Raw genomic sequence first — 18,920 nt, 5'->3', positions numbered from 1 at the left:
AAACACAAGCATTCACTAGAGTGGCCGCTATCAGCTATGGAGCCATAACACGCCACAAACGTGTGCAGTGTAAATTAGGGGTAAGAGATTTATTCATCGTACAGTGTAGATAGCTTGACTGATTATATGATGATGTTCTTTGATAATGTAAATATTCTTTGCTCGTTTTTTGTAGCTGCTTTTTGAATAACTAAGCATGTAAGCATTATATTATCCAGCATTATTATATGTCTTTATCTGCCAGTAGTGAACCACTGTGAATACAAAAAGTAAGAGCTTAACACAATGACAAAATGGTTGTGACATTTAAAGGTCCCATATTGTACACATTTCTGGAGGTTTATTTTAGTTGTTGGTGTCCTTAAGAATATATATTTGCGATATAAGTGCCAAAATCCATCTCAATATATTTTTACTAGGGGTGGCACGGTTCACAAAACCCACGGTTCGGTTCGTATCACGGTTTTAGGTCACGGTTTTCGGTTCTGTACGGTTCTTGTTTTTATTTTTTTTTATTTTAATCTTTAACACTCCAGAAGTTTGTTTTGGCATATGAAATGTAGCTTGATTATCCACAATTTAGGATACATTATTAAAAAAAAAGTTTTATCATGTAATCATGCACAAACTGAATTTGACTTGACTTTAAGCACATTATTGAGACCATCTCTGAGGAAAGCTAGGGGAGATTTGATACAGCAATAGAGAAGACATTGATGACATGCTTTTCATTTATTTGGCAAAAACAGAACGATGTGTATCTCCACAGGAATTTATGTGCCTTTTTAGCACATAAAGATTGAACTGAAGAATTAACTTGCATGTCTACCAACACACTGGTGTGATGTCTTCTCAGATGAACTGACAAATTAGAAGTGCTGCCGTTAGCATATTATATGCATTTTCCGCAATGCTTGCACACAGTCTCAGTTCGATCTATTCTTTTATTCCCGTCTTCATCATAGGTAACATGAAATCCATCTCAACTTTTCAAAATTCTGCAAGCTCACCGCAGGCCATGTGACATGAACCATCCAATCAGCTTCATCCTTTCCTTTAATAGAATTGAAAGCCCAGCCAAGTTGGATGAACAGCGTATCATAGCTGGCGCATCCTCCAACTCTGGGCAGCCTTCCTTATCTCTCCCACTTGCCATTTCTACACGTGACGTAACCTGCAGCACTCCACTTTTACTGTCTCTGCCTACACACACCTCTTATTTCGCGCAAAAAGGACACTCACGGAGAATGAGGTCTCTACAGAGCAACAAAAGGCGTTCCTCAATTTTTGGGCGTTTTCCAATGGGGTAGGCGTTTTTCAACCTCTGTGCCTGGTTTGCTAAAACTTGAGTGGGCGATTCCTAATACTTGAATACGCTTTTCCCATCAGACATGAGTGATAAAGCGAGAAAGCGGTGAAATGCAGGTAGGAGAGAATATTAGAAGATATAATACACACTCACAGGCTATTATACAAGATATGTATCTTATAACACAAAGACGGGAAATTTGGTTTATGAAAGAATTCCATATTAAAGATCTCTCAGTAGTTTAATGTAACACTTTAAAAAAAAATAGGTACTGTAGCCTGTATTTTATACACATATTTTATTTTGACATAAATGTTGTCGCGATATCGACATAATAGTAAAAATCATGAAAAAACTATAAAATAATAATAACAACGCATTTCCGCTTATGTACAGGCTTCCGTACGGTCTTGAATGGATGGTTGGAAAATGCCTAGCCCGGTTTGAAAACGCCCAATAATTGGAAAAAAACCTTCTTGTTGTTCTGCAGAGACCTATATTTGCACTCACGAGGCTACATTGCGCATGCGTTGAACCGTTGAACCGCGACACACACATGCACCGAACCGAGACAAGCGAACCGAACAGTTCGGTTGTTTTTCATGTACCGTGCCACCCCTAATTTTAACAAAAACTGTCAAAATTCTGTCAAAAACAGGTCAATTTTGGCCCATCTAATTAATATTCATGAGCCTCTCTTCTGATTGGCCTGTTGTTTTCTGAGTGACGCACAGCCAGGCCAACCACAGGTAACTACGGTCATGTATGCTTTAGCCGAGCCCAGAGCCATAGAGAGAGCCTAGCTTGCTGATACTCAACAGGATATTTCAGAATGATCATTAATGTTTTTTCTTTTTCAAACACCGAATGCAGTAAGCTACATAACTGTTGCTTTAGTAAAGCCCCTTTCACAATGCGCGCTGATTCTGGAAAATTACGGGAACGAGCGCTGTGTGAACAAAAGCCAGAACCATAAAGGCAGTGTTGTAGTGATGATGCACGTTACCCTGCGACTCTTCACAACGAAAAAATACGTGCAAAGTGGAATGAAGCGGCGATCAGGCAGAGCCAGCTACGCACTATCAGCACTGAAGCACAGTTTGTTCAGGTTAGTTTCAGTTTAGTGAAACGTACGCATCGCATTACATCTCACATCCAAACGTCACATGTCTTTATGGTTTGTGTGTAAAGCACGCACAGATTCCGGAAAACAACTGTGAATGAACCAAATTAAACAACTCCGGAACAAATCGTGGGACACATTATCCGTGTATTTACCGGAATCGCTGTGTGAAAGAGGCTGAAGTTGACGTGCTTCTGGTCTCTTATATTCACGTTGTTCTGAAGCCTGTGCAATGATGTAGTTTCGACTTCTATTGACTGAACAGGGTTTTCTTGGCTTGTTTTCATGTTGTTGTTGCTTAGCAATGTTATGGACATGAAATTGTCAGGGGGTTTGACAAAAGGAGGGTGGGACGGTGATTGGCGCTCGGGGCGGTGACTGAGTAGATCGGACGTCACATCTGTACGGAAGTCACAGCGGCTCGTGAAAATGAACAGCTACTTTAAACAGGCTGTGTGCAGTTTACTGTGGATTGACTGTTTTTAAACTCATATGGTAGTTACATAGCCTCTAGACCTCAGTTAGTGAAAAAAGCCAGGAAATTTCGATTTTGACAATATGGGACCTTTAACTTTTAAAAATCTGTTGCAAGGCGACAAAGTGCACAGAGTTCATACTTAAGTACACGAAAACTAGGAAAACTGACTAATTCTTGCTGTGCACATGGTTCTAAGCAACATGCTGACATTTTATCTAATGGTAGCAATGTCAGGCAACCTCAAGCTCATGCTGGGCATGACAGTTGACCTCTTGGTGAGAAAGCTCGTACTTAATGTGTGATGTCATTTTTTATTCATCAGTTGTGACAGTGCATAATCTCAGAACCTGGAAGCTCATACCAACCCAGACAGAGAGAGGACAGGAGAAGATAAGAGAGGAGACAACATGACAAACACAGTCCAGTGACAAGCTTGATGGCAGTGATTGAACTCAGCGGGTTGTAGTACTGCACAGCATCACCTAAAAATGAGTTGCCTTTATAATCTGACCCTGGACCAAATGACAATGTGAAATGTAATGGTAGTTCTGCCAATAACTTTTTGATTTCCTTTCATTTCATGCAACCTCTCTCTGCACAGCTAGTACTGACAGACTACATCATCTCTTTTTGTATTTGCCAACACTTTTCATACTTTAATATCAAAACTAGTTTCATTATGCTTTTCCAAAACTTTCTTCTCTACGCAGGGTCAGAAAGCTCTCGGATTTCATCAAAAGTATCTTAATTTTTGTTCTGAAGATGAACTACTGTATTACAGGTTTGTAACATTAACATACTGTTCAGTTTTTTTGCACAGGCCGATCGTTTTGTGTCTTAAAGGGATAGTTCACCCAAAAATGAAAATTTTATGTTTATCTGCTTACCCCCAATGCATCCAAGATGTAGGTGACTTTCTTTCCTCAGAAAAACACAAACGAAGATTTTTAATGAAAACCGGTGCAGTCTGCCAGCCTTATCATGGACGTGGATGGGCACCAAACCTTTAAAAGTAAACAAAAACATGCACAGACAAATCCAAATTACACCCTGCGGCTCGTGATGATACATTGATGTCTTAAGACACGAAACGATCGTTTTTTGCGAGAAACTGAACAGTATTTATATCATTTTTTACCTTTGATACACTGCCACGTCCATCTGTCATGAGCACGAGTTTGGCGTCAGTCACGTCACATGTGCACGCGCTCTAGCGTAGAATACGCAAACTCCGGAAGGGGAAATCAGTGAAAAGTCCCGGATGAGTTTGCGCAAGCAAACGTAATCTTTTAGCTTTAAATCGGTTTAAATGATCAGGATACGCGCAAGTAATTACCATTTTGAATAGCCGCTATACACACAATCTCTGTGCACTGTGTAAACAATGAGTGTCGTATTCATGCGACAGATCGCTTCCGGCGTTTGCGTATTCTACGCTAGAGCGCGTGCACATGTGACGTGACTGATGCCAAACTCGTGCTCATGACAGATGGACGTGGCTGTGTATCAAATGTAAAAAATGATATAAATACTGTTCAGTTTCTCACAAAAACCGATCGTTTCGTGTCTTAGGACATTAATGTATTATCACAAGTCGCTGGGTGTAATTTGGATTTGTCTGTGCATGTTTTTGTTTACTTTTAAAGGTTTGGTGCCCATCCACGTCCATGATAAGGCTGGCAGACTGCACCGGTTTTCATTAAAAATCTTCGTTTGTGTTTTTCTGAGGAAACAAAGTCACCTACATCTTGGGTGCATTGGGGGTAAGCAGATAAACATCAAATTTTCATTTTTGGGTGAACTATCCCTTTAATTTTCATTACTGGGTGAACTAACCCTTTAAGTCTTGCCAATTAATATATTGATAAATGCAACACCATTATGACAAACATATTAATCAAAAGACATTAACAAGCTATTATGACTATAAAAAAATCTATTATTTTATATATAACTCTTCTTTATCCATCTCCTCTAATTTAGGCTCACAGGTAGCAGGCGCTGGCCTGTGAAATTCAATGTCACATAGAGCAGTGTTGCGGTGCTCCTGATGAAGGGAGTGCTGTGGTGCATGAAAGCCGGGGGCTTTACTCACACCGAAACATCTTCATCTCACACTGTCGCTGTGCATCTTATTTCAACACGCGTCTGTGCTTGAAATACCAACAGCTTGAATCTCCACCTGCTTAAGCACAAATCTGCTTCATAGTATCATCTGTATTCACTCTACTCTGAGTAGATACAGACACTTTATGATGATGTTTATTGTGGTGCTTCGCAGATAAACACATTCAGACACTGCTGATAGACAGATGATACTACAAAGAAATAGTAATGAAATAGACACATTTACAAAGTACACAGCATGTGCTTGCAGACACATAACTTAACTACAAAAAAGCAGTTGTTATTTCCAACATTATTGTCCAGGAAAAAACATAAACACCAATATTTATAACCATATTTATAGATTAATGTTTTAAAGTTTTAAGAAAGTCTTGCTACACTTCAAACTGCGCAAAATGAAACACATTACCATTCTTTAATGCACTATAACAGTTTTGTTTTTGATGGTAATGTAAAAAGGGTGTTGTTTTAAACAACCATTGAGGAATTTTAACCAAAGTATGTTAAAGTATATTTCATGAAGACCCTAAAGAATCATACCAACTTGTGGAAAACGGGCAATTAAGCCTTTTCATCTTTTTTTCAGCATGGACGCACAAAATTGATAAAACGTGACCGAAAGACGTTTATAATAGATTTCTATTTCAAATAAATGCTGTTTTTTAAAACTTTCCTTTCATAAAATTAAAATAAAAAACATTGATCAATCTCAACAAATATACTCATTTTAAAAATATTAAAATAGAAAACAGTGATTTTAAATTTTAATAATATTTCATAGAGATGTAACAACATTAAAATCTCACAATACGATAATATCCACAAGTCCACAATACAATTTTATAGCGATTTTTGAAATAAAAGACAAATGAAGACTTGGAAAAAATTTTTAATTTTGTACATTTTTAAGTTAACGTTATCTAATGCACTTTGAGAGTTCAAAATAAAGAGCTCCAACTTTAAAGGAGACTCAGGCCTCTTTTATATGGTATACTGTTTCAGTCTAAATTACATTCACATGAGTGTTTTAGGAAGCCAAATTAGAATACAATAATAGGAATAAGAACAATTTTATATGTAAAATTGTATATTTATATTTTTTTATTTTGACAAAAATGCGTTTCACTATAAATCTTGTGAAATGCTATAATCATCTGCTGCGAAAATAATGCATAATTGGTGGCCGTTGCGTTCCCAAATGCGTGCTAAATGCAATAAAAAAGTTCACTTTATTCACTGTGAACTGAGCCGTTCTGAGGTGTGGAAAACCCCGGATCACGAGCTAATCACGTAAATGAAGTCCGCGCTTCGCTTGGAACGACTTGACGAAGGGATTAAGCCATATTGTGCTTTCGGATTTAGTTCGTTTGACAAATATTGTGCCAAAGCATAATGGCCCAAAACACAACTTCAAAGACCTTTTATGTTAGAATAAAGAGTTTAAATATATTTAAAAATGACACTTTTTGCATGGAAGACCTATAGTTTCATATCGTCATGTGACCACGATAATATCAGGACAGTTTTGCTATCGTGATACCACAAAATTGATAATACAGATACATCCCTACTATTTCACAATATTATTGTTTTTACTGCCTTGGTGAGTATAGAGACTTTAAAAAAAAAAAAAAAACATAAAAAAATCTTACCAACCCCAAACTTCTGAATGGTTATAAATCACAAAAACAAAAAAGTCCCATCAATCAATCTTCAGTAGCTACTGTATAATCCATTATTTGAAATCTCTAGGGTTGGTGTGACCTAAGCTACAGACAATAGAGTCGAACTGATGGATACTGCACTGAGACAGATGTGTGTCTGGGCCATTTTTCTGCTCTCTCCACCACTACACCCTACAATCTCTCTGTCTCAATGACAGCCAAGGACATTCAGTCTTGACTTTCACAATTACCAGCAGTGAAGTCTGTTCTCTACGGATTCAGTCCAACCAAAAATCCATCTTCCTTTACACTAATATAAAACGACAAGACATTGTGTACAGACACTGATTTTACAGGCAGAAAGCTGGGACTACAAGACCATAAGAATAGAAAATAAAAATGTACTTGTATTCATTAGAAGTCAGCAACAAACGAGTTTAATAATATCTCTAGTCAAATGAGCTCACAAGGGACAACCACCTCAACACATGCTCTTCTAGTCGCTCTCTCTCTGTGGTTATCCATCAGTGTAATCGATGTGACAGGCTCATTAGTGCTCTGACTCAACCATCATTCAGCAGCAGTCACTCAGAAGAAACATCTCAGAGTTCAAACTCCAACCACGAGTGATGTGTCCCGAACACAATACATACACATGCGCTCACGTACACATGCGAATTAAATCACAGCTCCATACTGAATGAGATCAGAGGTTTCTTCAACAATAGAAACTTCTTTGCCTTAGATGGTGATTTTAAACTAAGACATAACACCTTTTTCTTTTTGTTATATGAAAAATTGTTATCAATTTTTTATCTTAAAATATTAAAATACAATTTGAAAATTTAATTCACTTTACACAAAAGCCTTATTCAGACGGTAATTGTTTTTCATGGGGACGTAAACTATTTTTAACATTTACCGGGGTTAGTCTGTGATTTTATTGCCATCCAAATCCAGAACGCCAGTGATTTTTTCTCCCACCACCGGCTGAAATACCAACTGTTTTTGACAAACACCAAGATCGTGTGGTAATTTAACTGCTGTCCGAATCAACATCTCTGAGTTACAAGAAGAAATTGATTTCAAATTCAAAGTTTAAATCCTGTTTGACCACTTTTTTATATACAGTCAAACCAAAAATGATTCAGACACAAAATATATTTTGTTATATTTTTTTACTAGTGGATGCAGGACACTATAGTTTATTTATGCAAGTAAGGATAGCAAAATAAAGTCAACTGTGACATATTATACCCAAAAATTCTTCATACAGTGGATTAGTAAAATTATAACTTTGACCTGATCATGTTTTTTACATAACTTTCTATCAAAGTTATCTGACATTATCAAGATGAGTTCTTGTCATATTTTATAACCATTTTCTAAACTATAGACACATAAACTGTGATAATATGTGACCCTGGACCACAAAACCAGTCTTAAGTAGCACGGGTATATTTGCAGCAATAGCCAAAAATACACTGTACAGGTCAAAATTATAGATTTTTCTTCCTTTATGTCAAAAAATCATTTGAATATTAAAGGAATACTCCACTTTTTTTGGAAATAGGCTCATTCTCCAACTCCCCCCGAGTTAATAAGTTGATTTTTACCGTTTTGAAATCCATCCAGCCGTTCTCCTGTTCTGGCGATATCACTTTTAGCATAGATCATTGAATCCTATTAGACCAATAGCATCGCCTTCAAAAATGACCAACGAGTTTCCATATTTGTCCTATTTAAAACTTGACTCTTTTGCAGTTATATTGTGTACTAAGACCGGCAGAAAATGTAAAGACGTCTCCCATTCCGGTGTAATAGTCAAGGAAGTTTGCTGCCATAACATGGCCGAAGCAGGCGCAGTAATATCACGCAGCACATCACAGCACAACGTGACCAACTGCATGCACAGGGAGCGTTCCTCGTTGGAAGTTACCTAGCTGGGAATTTCAGGCGCTGTGTGATATTACTGCGCCTACTGCGTCCATATTACGGCAGCAAACTTCCTTGACTATTACACCAGAATGGGAGAGTAGTTCCTAATCTTATCGGCCTAGAAAATCGCATCTTTACATTTTCCGCCGGTCTTAGTACACGATATAACTACAGAAGAGTCAAGTTTTAAATAGAACAAATATCAAAACTCGTTGGTCATTTTTGAACGCGATGCTATTGGTCTAATAGGATTCAATGATCTATGCTAAGCTATGCTAAAAGTGATATCGCCAGAACAGGAGAACGGCTGAATAGATTTCAAAACGGTAAAAATCAACTTATTAACTCGGGGGGAGTTGGAGAATGAGCCTATTTCCAAAAAAAGTGGAGTGTTCCTTTAAGTAAAGATCATTATCCAAGAAGATACTTTGTAAAATTCCTACCTTAAAAATATATCAAAACTTATTTTTTGATTAGTAATATTATTAATATGCATAGCTAAGATATTCATTTGGACAACTTTAAAGGTGATTTTCTCAATATTTTGACTTTTTTGCACCCTCAGATTCTAGATTTTCAAATAGTTGTATCTCGAACCAAACATTGTCCTAACCTAAAAACCATACATTAATGGAAAGCTTTATTCAGCTTTCAGATAATGTATACACCTTATGACTGGTTTTGTGGTCCGGGGTCACATATGAGAAATTTTAAAGGGATAGTTCACCCAAAAATGAAAATTTGATGTTTATCTGCTAACGCCCAGGGCATCCAAGATGTAGGTGACTTTGTTTCCCCAGAAAAACACAAACGAAGATTTTTTACGAAAGCCGGTGCAGTCTGCCACGATACATTGATGTCCTAAGACACGAAACGATCGTTTTTTGGCGAAAAACTGAACAGTATTTATATCATTTTTTTACCTTTGATACACAGCCACGTCCATCTGTCATGAGCACGAGTTTAGCATCAGGCTCGTTACATGTGAACGCGCTCTGGCATAGTATACGGAAACGCCGGAAGCGATCTGTCGCATGTATACGACACTCATTGTTTACACAGTGCACAGAGATTGTGGGTATAGCGGCTATTCAAAATGGTAATTACTTGCGCGTATCCTAATTGTTCGAACCGATTTAAAGCTAAAAGATTATGTTTGCTTGCGCTAACTCATCCGGGACTTTTCACTGATTTCCCCTTCCGGCGTTTGCGTATACTACGCCAGAGCGCGTTCACATGTCACGAGCTAGATGAAAAGCTCGTTCTCAGGACAGATGGACGTGGCTGTGTATCAAAGGTAAAAAATTATATAAATACTGTTCAGTTTCTCGCAAAAAACGATCGTTACGTGTCTTAGGACATCAATGTATCGTCACGAGTCGCAGGGTGTAATTTGGATTTGTCTGTGTATGTTTTTTTTACTCTTAAAGATTTGGTAACCATTGACTGTCATTATATGACTGATAGACTGCAACAGTTTGAGTTAAAAATCTGCGTTTGTGTTCTGCTGAAGAAACAAAGTCACCTACATCTTGGATGCCCTGGGGGTAAGCAGATAAACATCAAATTTTCATTTTTGGGTGACCTATCCCTTTAAAAAGGAATAAATTTTGGTTTGACTGTAATTAATTTGTGATTATCAAGCTGAATTTGTTGTATTGCTTACAATAGCCTTTTCTGTCTGTTTTGAGCTAAATTCATTTGTTTTCCTTCCAAACACTGCCACCTATATCCGAATCTCAGAAATATCAGAATATATTGAGTTCTTGTCATATTTATTACCATTTTCTAAACTGTGGTGAATAAACTGTGATATGATAATGTGAGAAATGTTGAAGGTATCTGAACAAATTTTGGTTTAACTGTATATGGCACAATATTAGCAAATGGCAGCTTAATTGAATCCTGGTTCAGTTAGTTAATATCCATGACATGAAACACATGTCAAGTTCTGGGATGGAAACAGTAGTCTCATGGTGTCATGTTACCAGCCAGAGTAAATGAACATTTCAATGCATTTTGTTTTTGGAAAGAGAGAGGGAGGGAAGGAAGGAGAGGGAGAGAAAGAAAGGTGCTCTGCAGAAGATCAATGCAGAGCTCCAGTCCAGTGTTCATTTGAAGTGCTAATAGAACCGTTTGCGGCAGAGCACAGAAAGAGCAAAGAGCAGTGCAGTAGACGGCACTGAGTTCATTTGCACATCCTCACATGACAGCAGTCCCACAATTTAAAACAAAATAACAAAAAAGCAGTACTGCAGGAGGTACCCAGGAAACATTCCTAATACCTGCACCACCCTTTTTCGCTTTGAATGGAAACACATAACATTTCCTGTAACAGTTGGAAAACAATTGGCTTTTGCAGCAAGCAAATAATTGGGTATAAACAATGCTAAAAACAATAATTTACGAAAGCATGCTTCTCAGACTGAAAACTGATAAAACAGGCCTTTGTATTAGCAACACATTTGGCTATAAACTTTCAGATTTGTTCATATTTCTACCCTCTTGATATTTTTTCTCTTCCAGATTTTCCTATTGGTGTTATGTAAGCAGTGTGTTTTAAAATAGATGACAATATGGTTATGAAGCTCATCATTACATTCCTAGTGTCAATGATTGTGTCTATAGACAAGGTTTGTTCACTACTGCAGCTGCTGCTGCAGTGTTTAATATCCACATGGACACTACGATCCATCTTCATTCTGAAATGTACTTTCTGACTAATAAAACACTTACAATCTTCCACGCACCACTGTAATGATTAATGAGCTGTTTTAGATTACAAATGGTGATGGATAATATGAATGATTTTAGATCAGGATGCCATATGTTTAGCAATACAGCAAATCTGCATAATGCCATTTTTGAGCAAAATTCTAATCCTTGCTTTTCACATAAATATATAATATTATCTGAAAAGGGTTGTTGTATTGCTTTATTATAGCCTTTTCTATCTGTCTTGAGCTAAATTCATCTGTTTTCTTTCCAAATACTGCCACCTAGTGATGATGAAACGATGTTGCAATAACCCGCTTTATTCTTCATTCATTAGAAACAGCTCTTGTGATAACTGTGATATTAACTGTAATGAGACATCTATACATTGAGTAATAACAGTTTTAAAAATGTGTTCAAAACTAGGTTTTACTACCAAATTTAAATGTTTGTTCATTTAAAGGAGCAAGAAAGTTTTATATCAATGCCCAGTAAAAAACACCTTATAGCTTTTGAACCATGGATGGAAAAAAATGAAGACATTGGGATAGTTATAGTTTTGTTATTTGTCTGCTTACCAGCAATAAATTGTTATATTATCAAGTGGGATGAGACAGTCTCACTCTTTTTTAATGCACAAAGATGTTTTAAATTCCCCATACGGAGGAACTTAAAGGGATAGTTCACCCAAAAGTGAAAATTCTGTCATTAATTATTTACTCTCATGTCATTCCAACCCTGTATGACCTTCATTCATCTTTGGAATACAAATTAAGATATATTTGGATGGAATCTGAGAGCTTTCCGGATGCAACTACCACATTCAAGGCCCAGAAAGGACACTGTTAAAATAGTCCATAAAAATGTAGTCAACAATTCTTCTCTTCCATGTCAGTCTCCGCCACACGTTCACGACAGTACCATGTATGCGTGTGGTGCTGTTGATGCAGAAGCCAAAGAAATTGTTAAATAAAGTTATTTTTGTTTCCTTTGCGCTCAAAAAGTATTCGTGTAGCTTCATTACATTACGGTTGAACCACTGATGTCACATGGACTATTTTAACAATGTCCTTACTACCTTTGTGGGTCTTGGACGTGGTGGTTGCGTTGGTGTCTATGCAAGGTCAGAAAGCTCTCGGATTTCAAATATGTTAATATGTGTTCCAAAGATGAATGAAGGTACATCAGTAATTAATAACAGAACTTCCATTTTTTAGGTGAACTATCCCTTTAATTTTATTGGTGCATTTTCCAAGAAGGAAAAAAGTGTTTTAATTATCTTTAGGAGTATAGATGACTTCATAGCCAATAGAGACGCATTGGGATTTTGATATCAAGCTCTAATAAAAACAAAGTGTGTGATTAACTGCATAATAATACATCTAAATGTCTTTGTGTACAGTACATGTCTATGGATGTCAGGAATCCCCTCCGCTCGGTCTGTTTGACTGACAGCTCCATTGAGTCATATACAGCATGTTGACAGCAGCCATTAAACGTCCGGTGTCAGGTTATGTTTTACAAGGCTTAAACTGTAACTCAAGCAGCAGCCTGTGAAACAGTGGCTGTATGGATTGCTCTGTATATGTGAGTGAGAGCTGACATGCTGGGGATGCATTTTGGCTCCACTTGCTCTCATCTATCAAGTCCACACAAGCCAAGAACTGAATCCGTACTACCGAGGCGGACGTAAAGAAGGTCGCTCCTTGTTATATCGGAGAACAATAGATGCCTCTCCCTGTTAAGTGTCCTAATGCGTCTAGACACACTGCCAACAGAAGTGCTTACAGTTTCTGGCTTGCCGCTGGGTTTTAACTGCCTCTATATGGCGCAAATGAACATAAGAACAAGCAGTAGTGCATGTCCCCAAGTAAAGTGAATCAAAACATGCACAATATATCAGAATGGTTCAAGCCAGTTCTAGCCAAAACAGAACTAACACAAATAGGGCAAAACTTAACCAATCACAAAAACACTTGTTTTCTATATTACTGATGCTATTATCAATAAAAACGCATTTCGCTGTGCTAAAACATACACCAAACTTTTTGACCATATAGTCATATCTATAGACAACCTTCAGAGTTCTAGTAGCTTGGAGATCCTCAATGATACAGTCAATGACCATTAATTTAATGGGGTGCAATTAGGTGCATATCCACAATGTCAAACAAACAGTGTTTTCAGCTAAGCGGACTTACTTTACTTTTGGGGAGTCAACGGCAGGGGTGTGCGATATATTTTATATAATTTATATATCTTAAGTTCCTGTTTTCATTTCATCAATGAAAATAGTTTCAAACAGAGCCACAGTAGAACTGTTTTGTATGGAAGGACGTTTTGGCCACTGAAAAGTCTGAATTGCGATATAATTGCAAGTTTATATCATGCAATTCTGATATTTTTCTTGCAATTGCATCTTTTTAATCTCGAAATTCTAACTTTATTTCTCAGAATTGAGACTTTATTTCCATATATAAGGCAAGTCATAAACTCGCAATTCTAACTTTATAAACCTGCATGTGAGTTTATATCTCACAATTCTGGGAAAAAAGTCTGAATTGTGATATAAACGTCCAATTTCAAGAAAAAAGTCAGAATTGCGCTTATATCAAGCAATTTTGACTTCATAACTCGTAATTGCGACTTATCATCTCACAATTATGACTTTTTTTTTTTCCGCAATTGCAAGTTTATATCATGCAGTTCTGACCTTTTTTCTTGCAATTGCAACTTTTTAATCTTGTAATTCTGACTTAATTGCGACTTTTTTTTCCATTTATAAGATATGCAAGATATAAACTCACAATTCTAACTTTATAAACCTGCAACTGTGAGTTTATATCTCACAGTTCTGAGAAAAAAAGTTGAATTGTGTGATATAAACTTCCAATTGCGAGAAAAAATAAACTCGCAATTCTAACTTTATAAACCTGCAATTGCCAATTTATATCACAATTCTGAGAAAAAAGTCTGAATTGTGAGAATTGCGAATTACAAACCCACAACTGCGCTTATATCTCGCAATTCTGACTTCATAACTCGCAATTGCGACTTTTTATCTCACAATTCTGACTTTTTTATTGCAACTGCAAGTTTATATCATAGAATTCTGACTTTTTTCTTGCAATTGCAACTTTTTAATCTCGTAATTCTGACTTTCTCCGAATTTCTCAGAATTGCGACTTTTCATTTCCATATATAAGATATGCAAGAAATAAACTCGCAATTCTAACTTTATAAACCTGCAGTTGCCAATTTATATCTCACAATTCTGAGAAAAAAGTCTGAATTGTGTGATTAAACTCTCAATTACCCTTTTTTATTACTCAGTGGCAGAAACAGGCTTCCATAGATGTGTTCCTGAGCAACAGATGACAATATTTTCTTACTGAAACAATTATTTAAACAAATTGGTTATATGAATGACTCACTCATGTAGTGATTTGCCACCACCTACTTGCGATTTTAGGTTTATATTTAAAGTATATTTTCCCTTTTTCCCCCCAAATTATTTCAAAAATCACTACTGAACTTTTGTTTTTAAAATATCAAAACATGCATTTGTAACTGCAGGTTAACTGCATTCATTTAATGCATTAAACAGTCCATGTAAATTCATCAAGATGCCACTTCAGATGCAGATTCTGTGCCACCTCTGCATTGCAAATACAATTTTTGGTAACACTGATTTCATTTAATTAGTTACAGCCTTATAGTGTCTTACTATTTGAATTTACTGATTAAATTGGAGAATATGACACAAAAGATGTTGCATACATTTAATTAGGTAAGAACCTTATAATTAACCTTATAAAGGTAAAAATGCCCATAAAAAGTAAAAATCAATTTAAACTTATTGGAAAAGTTAATTAAAATTCAATCTGTTATTCCTAGCACACAGAATATGACGGATATCGAAAGCTTTGGGAGTCAGCTCTCCACAACTATCCTAAACCTGCCAAAATGAATGAATACAAGAAAATATTGAGATGTTATTTTTTGCCACCCCCCAATCAACAGTATAATTAGACATCCCATGTGGGAAAGAAAAGAAAACAGCATCAACTAGCCAAACACACAGAAATCTGCCCACCTGATAGTAGTAGCCATTGTCTGTCTGGTATGGCTGCGCACTGATGTTGGGGGTCCCAAGTGCCGTTTTCAGGATCTCCTCACAGCCTGAATCACAAAAAGAAAAATATTAGTCCTGTCAAGAAAGAAAGAGATAATGCTCAGTTATTATTACAAATTCTATGACTACTCAGCTGATAAATAAATTTGTGGACACGAAATATCAACTTCAGTTGCCTGAATATTATAAAAATGATCTGTGTATTATAAAAATTACTTGATAGACCTATAACAATATGGCTATTGATTAAGTTTGCATCACCACTACTACATAAGTTTAGAAAGATTTTAAAGTGATTTTAATTCTCCCGTTAATTACTCAAACTCATGTTGATCCAAAGTCTAAGACTGACACAGAAGAGAAGAAATTGTTAAATAAAGTTGTTGTTTTTGTTTTCTTTGCACACAAAAAGCATTATGGTTGAACCACTGATGCCCCATGGACTATTTTATCGATGTCCTTGCTACCTTTCTGGGCCTTGAACATGGTAGTTTCACTGCTGTCTAAGCAGGGTGAGAAAACTCTTGGATTTCATCAAAAATAGCTTCATTTGTGTTCTGAAGATGAACAAAGTTCTCACAGGTTTGAAAAGACATGAGGGTGATTAATTCATGACCTAATTTCATTTTTGGATGAACTATCCCTTTAATGTATCTATTTACTTTTTATTAGAGAAAAGATGCTTGTCAGACATACACTGACTAATTAATCAAAAACGGCTTTCTCACATACACACTATGGCTATTGTACTGTATGTATAAATCAGCCTCTTGTCAGTTTACATTTCATTTGTCAGTTCAATGACATCTTGTGTTTTCTCAAACCAGGCTTGAATTATTAAACTACACCCACTGTAAAATTTAGACACTCTTTGCTCCACTTATGAGAGCCAGAAAAATGGTCAAGATACACATCTTGAAGAAAAACTGAAAGTTCAACGCTAAATATCATGTTGGAAAGGGGAATCATTCTCTTAGATATATGGCTATATTGTTTCTCACGCACACAAACCCATCTGCAGTAATACAACAACCTAAGTAAAATGTCATGAATAAATAACGCACTGAGAGGCACAGCGAAGGGCAGCCCAGGCCTCAGATCCATTTATAGTCGCGTAACATGAAGTGTAGTGAAGGCTCAGTGCTCTGTGTGACATCTCAAGTGGGCCGCAGCTCGCCTTGGCTCCGGGAATGTCCCAAATGGGAACATATTGTGGGCAATACATAAATATATAAAGCTGTGCACAATACGCCAGTTTTAGCAGAGCGAAGACAAACCAAAGGCGAAACAGTGGTAACCATCATGCACCACACAACAGCGCAGCGCAGTCTCCTTTGGGACCTCACAAGGACAAACATAGGCTTTGGCTTTGTAGGCTTGCTGTGCGTGCCGGGGATCAGGGATCGGGGGATTCATTAGTGAAAGAGTGAGTGGGAAGACCACTGGGGCTCATTAAACACAGGACACTAGGGGACAAAGTCTCTGGGCCTGAAGCCCATTTGGCCTGCCTGCGTCTCACTCTTCAGCCACTTCCACAGCACGCTGGCACAGAGATGTCCTACCCGGATCCCCGTGCCTGCTGGTGTCCTGCCTATTCAGCTGGCAGATCTCCACTTCATAAGTCTGCCAAGCAGCGTGAGTGTCCCCGGCTGACAAATGTAACCCTGTTTACTGTGCTCTTAATGACAGTGAAATAGGAAAAAGCTAGACAAGGCAATACGTGTTTTGAAACAGCTATAAATAATGTGAAATTAGATTGCTGAACCATGATTACACAGTACCTTTGTCTGTGATTCCCTAAAAAAAATCCCATAGTGATGCTTGATGCTTGACACTATAATCAGGAATAACATCCCCCCATCTTTTAACTGAGAATCACAACCCACGCTAACCAGCGAATTACTATGCTGTCGCTATATGGGAAAATGTTTCAATCTGATAAACGGTTAATTAAAGGCACACCCAGAGATGCTCGTAATTTGCTGTTCAAATGTGGTTATTTTCAATTAGGCAGATCAAGAGTGTTCAGTGGCGAAGCAGAGATCTCTAATCAGATTCTGCTCACTCAGGCTATTCATTATCCCTTACATTTCTAGATTTTCACCAGACACACATGTCAATGCAGAATGCTAAAAAGAACAAGCTCTGTGTTCCATTTTGTGCCTTTGGGTTCTTCTGATGAATTGTTTAATAAAATAAAGTGATAATACTAGGCTGGAATAATGCACAATATGCTCTTTTTAATTCAGGGACATCATGGGAAGTGTCTGTCTATGGGAACATGGTGTTTCGCAACTAAGCTTTTATCTCTGGAGAACCTTTCGGTTTGGCACACTTTGTGCTTAACAGCTGTGTATGACAGAACAGAAGAGATGTGCTCCGTATCTAATGCCACAATATGAACACTTAGGGCTTAAAGGGCACCTATTACACAAAATTAATTTTACATGTTCACACTCTAAAAAATGCTGGCTTAATTTTTTTTAACCCAAATGCTGAGTTCAGCCTGTTGGGTCATTTGGGTTGTTATTAATATTTTTACCAAGGTGCTGGGTAGTTTTTCTGCAATCTAAAAAATGCTGTTTTTTTGTTTTTGTTTTTTTTAACCCAGCCTGTTGGGTCATTTTATTTGGTTGTTTTAAACATTTTTAACCAGGTGCTGGGTAGTTTTTCTGAGCTTTAATACTGGGTTTTCTACCCAACCGTTGGGTCTTCAATTAAATAACCTGGCTGCTGAGTTACAGTAAGAGCGCAGGCCTTTTGCATCTTCTAAAGGAGAGAGTGGTTCTCAGCACTGTTGATTTGGTCCACTTCTTCGGCGAAATAAAGGTTTGTATATGTTTTATTTAATTTATAAAGTCTTTACCGTGCATTTTATGCAACACAACATACAAGAACAAGAAGGTTGTTTCACATGATGGAAATGCCTTTTGCCTTGCATAACATAAACTGATTTTATTTGTTCTAATGCTGAATTTAATTTAATTTGATGTTAAAATATGTTCTTTAATCCCAGTACTGTTTGTTTATGGGCAGGTTATGGTTATATCCATCACCAGCGCAAATTTAATAAGAAATAAATTTAATTTGTCTTATATTTTTGTTCTTGCCTAATAATAAATGTTCATCTCTTGATTATTGCTGTTGCCTCTATAATTGAGTGTGATTTTTAATTTCCAGCTCATTTTAAGCCAGCAATATAAAAAAATGTAAACAACAGTTCACTTAAATTAAACAACCCAGCATGTTGGGTAAAAACATTTAGTCAAAATAAATAAGCATGTGTTCTGTCTAATATTTACAGAGTGCTGGGTTGCCAAATAACCCAAGTTGGATTGTTTTTAACCCCGCATTTTTTAGAGCATACAAGCATAAAGGTGTGTTGGCAGTGTGTGTACATGACCGCCCTATAATGATAAAAATGTACCTGC

The 18,920-nt window shown here is 37.0% G+C and overlaps 1 protein-coding gene across 1 annotated transcript in view; it reads right to left on the bottom strand.

The window, feature by feature from the left end:
- rab11fip4a (RAB11 family interacting protein 4 (class II) a) overlaps window positions 1-18,920 on the bottom strand; it is a 70,563-nt gene that overhangs the window by 39,226 nt on the left and 12,417 nt on the right. Inside the window, exon 3 of the mRNA XM_073839430.1 lies at window positions 15,451-15,536. Coding sequence (XP_073695531.1) covers window positions 15,451-15,536 — 86 coding nt within the window. The remainder of the gene's footprint in view (window positions 1-15,450; window positions 15,537-18,920) is intronic.

The sequence above is a fragment of the Garra rufa genome, chromosome 1 (assembly GCF_049309525.1).
Source record: "Garra rufa chromosome 1, GarRuf1.0, whole genome shotgun sequence".
NCBI classification, from domain to species: domain Eukaryota; kingdom Metazoa; phylum Chordata; class Actinopteri; order Cypriniformes; family Cyprinidae; genus Garra; species Garra rufa.
The sequence above is the reverse complement of the archived record's forward strand: the minus strand, read 5'-3'. Positions and strand labels throughout refer to the sequence as shown.